We start from the raw sequence: 7,452 nt of genomic DNA on the forward strand, positions 1-7,452 counted from the left end.
ATCGAGGATTTTGGCAAACCATATTTATTAATCAGACAACATTCAAGCTGATATGATAAAGTAGCCTAGAGGCAATTGCTAGTATGCAACAACCAACATTGTGTCACAGAGAATGGTAAAAACTCCCGTACACAAAGCTTTCATAGTGGATTGCGTCACCGACAAGTAAGATGTACACATACTTTACTCATATATGAAGAAGGTATTTCCATTAATTAATTAAGTAAAGCGAATCCTCAAACACATAAGAAAAGCTAATGCAATAACAAGAAATCATAACAAAAATTACTATGAGGCCATCCGAGCCAACGTTACAAATGTGAGAATAATAGCCATAGAAACTGAAGTTGATGCTAGTGAGACTGATGGTCCAGAGCTCGGTTGTGGTGCTGGTGCTTGGCCTGATGGGTGTGGACCCATCACAACAAGCAGCCTCGGTCCATTCTTGCAGTGGTTTGGTGCTCCACAGATAAAATAGCAGGGTCCAGGCGTGTCAAGCTTGAACACTGTTTTACCATTGTCAAAGGAGGAGAAAGGGTTGCTTGTGTTGCAGTGGTAGTAAACAAATTTCTCCACCACCAGAACCGAGTCATTTTGGTACTCAAAAGCTGCAAAATCAAACACAATTATGACCAACTCACACTGGAAATAAATCACAGAGTGCAAGGAAAGGCTGAAATAAGAAACTCACACAGCGAATCTCCAACTAGAAATCTGTTCTTTGCAGCCCATTGAATATACATTGCAGTGTTGTTGGGAGGAGGCTCCAGCCAACCCAAGTCATCACCCACTTTAAACTCCTTTGATGCATCAACCACCACGCCATTCTTTTGTGACAGAACGACTAAACAACCACAGCAGAAGAGACCCAAAAGGGATTTCATTTTTCTTGCTTTCTTTCTTCCACAAGGCCCAAAAGGATTAATATATTTTTCTTCGCTTGTATATCTAGAATACATAAAACATAAAGGGTTAATATATTGAGTCTCGACCAAATTAATTTGTCGAGTGCGTATGTACTTGCCTAATTTGACCCGAGTTTGAACTGAGTGAATTGTATAAAAGGCACACTTGTTGGGTTATTATCGGTTAAAAAAATCTCTCAAGTTTTAACAGGTTCAATTATCAGAATTTGTAGGAATTGGACTACTAAAAATATTACTCCTCAGATGGCAGGTGACTAATTAATTATATTTATTCATAATATATGCACTAATTTAATTTCTCTTACACTCAACAGTCTCAACTTGTGAACAACAGTAGTATGATTTGTGATTAAAAAAAAATGTACCGTTGGGGCGGCTTTGAAATTTGTTAGAGAATGTTCCGTTGGAGTAAAGCTTTTTAAATTTCATGACGTCATAACACATATATAGTTGACAATACAGCACTACCAGTATATTTGATATTCATTTTTAAAAAATAAAAACACTTATATTTAAGATTAATTACTTCAAAAATGTCATCATGATCAAATGACTTAAATCTCTTTTTGAGTTTTGTTTTGCACTGATTAAATTATTTATAAAAATTTAGTGAAAATAATATTGTCTTAAATTTAAACAACGGTACTGGAAGCTTGTCCATTTAGCCCCAGGAGTTGTCTCTACCGTATTGGAGTTAATAATCATATTTGATTTGATTAAAGACCCTAACTTTTTTCACTATTTAATATTTATTGCTTTGGCACCCTAGTTATCATGGGTTCGCTGGAGTCATGGAGACACAAGTAATATTCCAGAACTAGGTTCTAGTTCTGGTGCTGGTGTTGGTGCTTTGTGGGTTGCATCAAACCAAGGAAATAACCCCCATTAATCCAACACCAGGGCCGAATCATTCTGGTCCTCAAAAGCTGAAAATCAAACACAAGAACTACACCAGACAGACTAATATGATTCGAAACAGTATATATATATATAGGTTTTCTCTTATAAGTAACCATAATAACGACACAAAATAAGTACAAACTTAATAACTGTTGGATCATTCCAAGGGTTCAGATCTAATCTCAAAATTTTGTCTCAAAAAATCACTCCCATGAGACTTTCTCTCCCTCTCCCTCTCCCTGATTTCGCAAACCTTCTTCTCCATTCTCCATCTCTCTCTTTAATGAGCAGCCACCATAGTCGGACCTTCTCTCACTCTTCTTCGTGAAATCACCCATGGTTCTTCTCGATGACCTTCTTAAAGATTTGAGAAATTTTAGAATCTGAGGAGAAAATGCCAAGGAAATGTCATCAACAAAAACGCGGTTAAAGAAGGAAAGCAATAGATCAACCACAGTGGGCTTGACTGCTGATCTCTGAGCTTACAGTCAATCAACAAAAGTCAGTTGAAATAAAGAGACGAAAAATTGTCCCCAAAATGCTTTCACAGTAACACCAAAACTTCTTGACACTTTCTTACCAAGTGGGAAGGAGCCGCTGAAGAAACTTCAAGTGTTCAGACCCAGCAGTAGTTTTCATTGAAGACGCAAAGAAACAAGCAGGGCTCATTCTTTGAAGAAGGGTATAGTAAACCCAAATGGTGGAAAATGAGTTAAAATACACACAACCTGACCTGGATTTTGACCTGAGGTATAATCTCTCACCATGGAATTGAACCATGAACCTGTTGTATGAATGTTCTGATTTTGAAAATTCTTCGGAAAGAACTTGAAGTCACCAGAACTGAGCATTTACTTAAGTAGTCTCAGTGCATCTGCTCTTACCATTAAAGACCCAACAAGTGATTTTGCCTCCAAGCTAAGAAACACTGTTAGTTCTCCTCCTTCATAGAAATCCTGCTTGAAACCAGAGCTCCAGCCTTCCCTCCTCTTAAGACCTCCTCAGCTGCAATAAACCAACCTACTGATAATTAAACCCAATTAAATCTCAGCTACACTGCACTCTGAATAAAATTCAAGTTTCACATGAAGGATATCCTCTTCCAAGGATCACAGGGTGTTTGGCTGAAGAGGACTTCGGCCAAAAGCCTTCCACCGTTTCTGGAACCTAATAAAAGGGGTGCAAGGCTTTTCTGTGCAATGGCGAGAAACGACAGGTCACCTCAATTTCAGAATCCATCGTCAACTCACTCTCCACCATTTCCGTAACCTAATAAAATGGGTGGAAGGCTTTTGGCCGCAATGGTAAGAAACGACAGACCTGTATTTCTTGCTTTAATTGACAAGCATGAAGAGCTTCTTGATAAAAGAACAGCAATTACATCCAACACAGCATTGCACATAGCTGCAAGGTTTGACATTGCATTCGCGGCAGCCATCATAGGAAGACGTCCCGACATGATTGAAGCTGAGAATAATTACCACGAGACTCCATTGCATGAAGCTTGTCGTCGAGGAGCTGCCGAAATGGTGAAGCTGCTAATGGCACACAATCCCTGGGTGGCAACTAAGCTCAACCGCGAGAGCCATAGTGCATTTTTCCTCGCCTGCAGAGAAGGTCATCTTAATGTAGTCGAGCTAATGGCGAGTCAGTCCTGGTTGATGGAATTCGAGGAGGAAGCCACGGATTCAACACCTGTCCATGCAGCCATCATGAAAGGACATTTCGGTATGAATACGAATAAATCAATCTCTCATAGACATGTATGTTGAGCCCATTTCAGAAAGGTATCACTAACTAAACCCATACATCGTGCTTTTCTTTTATAAAATATTGCACAGACGTTGCAAAAAGGGTGCTAGAGGTGTGCCCAAACTTCGCTCAAAAGACCAACAGAAACGGACTTTCTCCATTACACTATGCTGCCAGCAGAGGTCATCTGAAGATAACAAAATTGCTGCTTAGCCTTGACCCGGACCTTGCTTTGCAGTACAGTAATGATGGCTACACACCATTGCACCTGGCAGTAATAAATGGCAGCATCGCGATCCTTGAAGTATTCATGGCGAGTTCACCCAATTCTTTCCAAAATTCCACTGAAGAAGGGCAAACAGTCTGTCATCTTGCTGTCAAGTTTAACAAATATGACACATTCAAATACCTTGGGCAGGGTCTATGTTTCTCTAACATTTTCAGTAAGCAAGATCAGCATGGAAATGCCGTATTACATCTCGCTGTCCTTAGAGGAAACCCTGAAGTAAGTGACATGGTCAAATAATTAGTAATCTTTACATAGCTCTCTTACTATGCAGGATAGTAGCGTGTCAATTCTTAGAGCTGCAAGTGTGCAAAAAATCCTATATACAATGTTATCCTTATTTGGGTGTATCTTTGATGGCTATTTGTTTATGAGTTTATTCCAGTTCGTCAAGTACATCATCCGCACCAAAACCGTCGGCATAAACATTCAGAATCATCAAGGTTGTACAGCACTGGACCTCCTTGAACTAGCTGGAAGTCATGAAGAAAATAACCAGATAATCAGAGAATTGTTGTGCAGTCCTCCTGAAGAAAACAACCAGATAATCGGAGAATTGTTGTGCAGTCCTCCTGAAGAAAACAACCAGATAATCGGAGAAATGTTGTACAGTCCTCATGAAGAAAGAAATATTGAATTATCACGTCTCACGAAGGAGAGTCCTTCTGGTCAATCCAGGAATGACTTAGGAATCTATAGTGAGGTACCCATCAACATTGGATGTCGTCAAAGAACCTCAAGAGAGAATTTACTAATGCATCAGTCTGGAATGAATGTAACAAATACTCTAGTCAGAAACAAACATCTAAGTAAATCGTGTGCAGACTTGTCTATACCAGTTATTCCACCGAACTCATCGCAGAATTTGCTTGAGCCAGAGTCCAAAGAGACATCTGAAATTGTGGTTGGTCAAGAAACATCAGAACCAGAGCTCTTAAACGAAGCAAAGGATTTGGCAAGTCAGCTGCGACAGCACAATCATCTCAGTGAGAGACGCAGGGAAGAGCTGAGCATGCTATTCAAGTATCGCCAGAATCAGCAAAACGAGATACACAGGGAGGCACTTCTTAATGCCAGAAACACAATTATATTGTCTGCAATTTTAATTGCCACAGTTACATTCGCTGCTGGGCTCAACCCTCCTGGTGGAGTCTACCAAGAAGGACCACTAAAAGGAAAATCAACAGTTGGTCGAACAAAAGCATTCAAGATCTTCACCATATCTAACAACATTGCATTGTTCACATCTTTATGCATTGTTATTGTTCTGGTAAGTATCATTCCCTTCCGAAGAAAACAACTCATGAAGCTACTGACGCTGACTCATAAGGTCATGTGGGTGTCTCTGGCGTTTCTGGCAACAGCTTTTGTAGCAGGCACATGGATCATTACCCCTCATAGACCCGGAACAGAATGGACATTTGAGGCTACAGTTGCTGTTGGTGGAGGAACCATGGGAACTGTGTTTGTGTATCTAGGAGTCTCGTTGGCAAGACATTGGTTGAGGAAGTTGAAATGGCGGAAAGAGCATCCAAAAAAGAAACGGAATGAAAGCAAATCCCAGCAGGCGCCACCCACCAACCTAGATGCTGAAGCTGAATTGTATTCAGATTCCTACAACTCCGATCTTGATAGCTCCAAATCCTTAGGATACCATACATACTGATGCAAATTCTGGATGGAGCAATTAAACAAACACGTAATCTGCAATGACCCAAACACAGCTGCAGCAGTTCTCAAGTGATGAAGGAGGAGTATCAGTCAATGGAACAAGAAGGAAATCCCTCCATCTTATGTGGACCGCTACTCAACTCAACAATACCCATAATTGGAATTGTGGAATACCGTTACGCAGGAGAAGCAATGTTCATTTGCAGAAGAATAAAAGTCTTTGTTTTTTCTTTCCAATCGGAACTGAGACTATATCTATAATGGGCTACCTTAACAGGCTTCATCTGTTCTCTAAGGGCTTAAAAACTTGGGTTTTCGTTGATGGGTAGATGATGGGCTCCCTTAACGAGTGGGCCTCTCATTGATCCCATGGTTGCTAGCACCATATGCCAAGTTTTTCCACATTAATCTTCATAAAAGATTCAGCTTCATCAATTGTGGCATTAATAATTTAAAAGTAACACGATTGATACAGTTTCTCATATTACATCGAGGATTTTTAGCAAACCATATTTATCAGACAACATTCAAGCTGATATGATAAAGTAGTCTAGAGGCAATTGCTAGTATGCAACAACCAACATTGTGTCACAGAGAATGGTAAAAACTCCCGTGCACAAAGCTTTCATAGTGGATTGCGTCACCGACATGTAGGATGTATACATACTTTACTCACGTAATATATGAAGAAGGTATTTCCATTAATTAATTAAGTAAAGCGAATCCTCAAACACATAAGAAAAGCTAATGCAATAACAAGAAATCATGACAAAAATTACTATGAGGCCAACCGAGCCAAAGTTACAAATGTGACAATAATAGCCAAAGAAACTGAAGTTGATGCTGCTGAGACTGATGGCCCAGAGCTCGGTTGTGGTGCTGGTGCTTGGCCTGATGGGTGTGGACCCATTACATCAACAAGCAGCCTCTGTCCATTCTTGCAGTGGTTTGGTGCTCCACTGATAAAATAGCAGGGTCCAGGCGTGTCAAGCTTGAACACTGTTTTACCGTTGTCGAAGGCAGAGACAGGGTTGCTTGTGTTGCAGTGGTAGTAACCAAATTTCTCCACCACCAGAACTGAATCATTTTGGTACTCAAAAGCTGCAAAATCAAACACAATTATGACCAACTCACACTGGAAATAAATCACAGAGTGCAAGAAAAGGCTGAAATAAGAAACTCACACAGCGAATCTCCAACTAGAAATCTGTTCTTTGCAGCCCATTGAATATACATTGCAGTGTTGTTGGGAGGCTCCAGCCAACCCAAGTCATCACCCACTTTAAACTCCTTTGATGCATCAACCACCACGCCATTCTTTTGTGACAGAACGACTAAACAAGCACAGCAGAAGAGACCCAAAAGGGATTTCATTTTTCTTGCTTTCTTTCTTCCACAAGGCCCAAAAGGATTAATATATTTTTCTTCGCTTGTATATCTAGAATACATAAAAGATAAACGTAAGGGCATATGACAGTTATTGGCGGTTATGGGGAGTTGATAAGAACGTGAAGTTGTTGCAGTTGAGAACTCTTACACAAGTGGTTTTGAATTCGAGATATGACAACTGACAGTTATGATTGAGCAAAGCATGAGTTTGTCATGCTCGGATTGCAGAGTCAGAGACCAATATGCAACAATGAACACAAAAATAAAGATTGGAACACTGAACCTTTACAACTTCCCTACAAGTACCCAACTCCCAAATGGGTTTATTAGGGAGATGATGCATATATGCAAGTTACAAGTAAAATTCTGTACTAATTAAATAAGAAGTAAACAACATGAAAGGCTGGAGTGATGGACTTCCTCAATTTGAGTCTCCTTTGATCTCTTTTGTATCATACAAAGTCATCACGTGAACGTCCTCTGCCCCGGTTGACTGGACGAGGGTCGGCGTCGTATCGAGGCTTGCGG

The 7,452-nt window shown here is 40.2% G+C and overlaps 3 protein-coding genes across 4 annotated transcripts; 1 reads left to right on the plus strand and 2 right to left on the minus strand.

Moving 5' to 3' along the window:
- Positions 1–288: 288 nt before the first annotated feature.
- On the minus strand, positions 289–927 carry LOC120010440 (mavicyanin-like). Its single transcript, XM_038861241.1, has 2 exons — positions 692–927; positions 289–608 (listed from the first exon to the last, which is right to left on the minus strand). The coding sequence occupies exons 1-2, from the start codon at positions 882–884 to the stop codon at positions 289–291; spliced, it is 513 nt and encodes a 170-aa protein (XP_038717169.1). The 5' UTR covers positions 885–927.
- Positions 928–2,990: 2,063 nt separating this feature from the next.
- LOC120010407 (ankyrin repeat-containing protein At5g02620-like) lies at positions 2,991–5,961 on the plus strand. Of its 2 annotated transcripts, XM_038861198.1 has the most exons (4): positions 2,991–3,130; positions 3,261–3,554; positions 3,668–4,083; positions 4,250–5,961. In XM_038861198.1, exons 2-4 carry the CDS (start codon positions 3,284–3,286, stop codon positions 5,528–5,530), a joined length of 1,968 nt encoding a protein of 655 aa, XP_038717126.1. In that variant the 5' UTR covers positions 2,991–3,130; positions 3,261–3,283; the 3' UTR covers positions 5,531–5,961. The 2 variants fall into 2 exon arrangements, with proteins under 2 accessions (XP_038717126.1, XP_038717125.1); XM_038861197.1 differs by having other exon boundaries at positions 3,045–3,554; positions 4,250–5,960.
- Positions 5,962–6,313: 352 nt separating this feature from the next.
- On the minus strand, positions 6,314–6,938 carry LOC120010441 (mavicyanin-like). Its single transcript, XM_038861242.1, has 2 exons — positions 6,720–6,938; positions 6,314–6,636 (listed from the first exon to the last, which is right to left on the minus strand). Exons 1-2 carry the CDS (start codon positions 6,907–6,909, stop codon positions 6,314–6,316), a joined length of 513 nt encoding a protein of 170 aa, XP_038717170.1. The 5' UTR covers positions 6,910–6,938.
- Between the last annotated feature and the right edge of the window lie 514 nt (positions 6,939–7,452).

The sequence above is a fragment of the Tripterygium wilfordii genome, chromosome 12, assembly GCF_013401445.1.
Source record: "Tripterygium wilfordii isolate XIE 37 chromosome 12, ASM1340144v1, whole genome shotgun sequence".
Taxonomy (NCBI): Eukaryota; Viridiplantae; Streptophyta; class Magnoliopsida; order Celastrales; family Celastraceae; genus Tripterygium; species Tripterygium wilfordii.

Coding starts and splice junctions, on each gene's coding strand:
- LOC120010441 (XM_038861242.1), bottom strand. CDS start 6,909: ATGAAATCCCTTTTGGGTCTCTTCTGCTGTGCTTGTTTAGTCGTTCTG. Junction 6,637..6,719: donor TCTAGTTGGAGATTCGCTGT/GTGAGTTTCTTA, acceptor TTGATTTTGCAG/CTTTTGAGTACCAAAATGAT.
- LOC120010440 (XM_038861241.1), bottom strand. CDS start 884: ATGAAATCCCTTTTGGGTCTCTTCTGCTGTGGTTGTTTAGTCGTTCTG. Junction 609..691: donor TCTAGTTGGAGATTCGCTGT/GTGAGTTTCTTA, acceptor TTGATTTTGCAG/CTTTTGAGTACCAAAATGAC.
- LOC120010407 (XM_038861197.1), top strand. CDS start 3,104: ATGGGTGGAAGGCTTTTGGCCGCAATGGTAAGAAACGACAGACCTGTA. Junction 3,555..3,667: donor CATCATGAAAGGACATTTCG/GTATGAATACGA, acceptor AATATTGCACAG/ACGTTGCAAAAAGGGTGCTA. Junction 4,084..4,249: donor TCCTTAGAGGAAACCCTGAA/GTAAGTGACATG, acceptor AGTTTATTCCAG/TTCGTCAAGTACATCATCCG.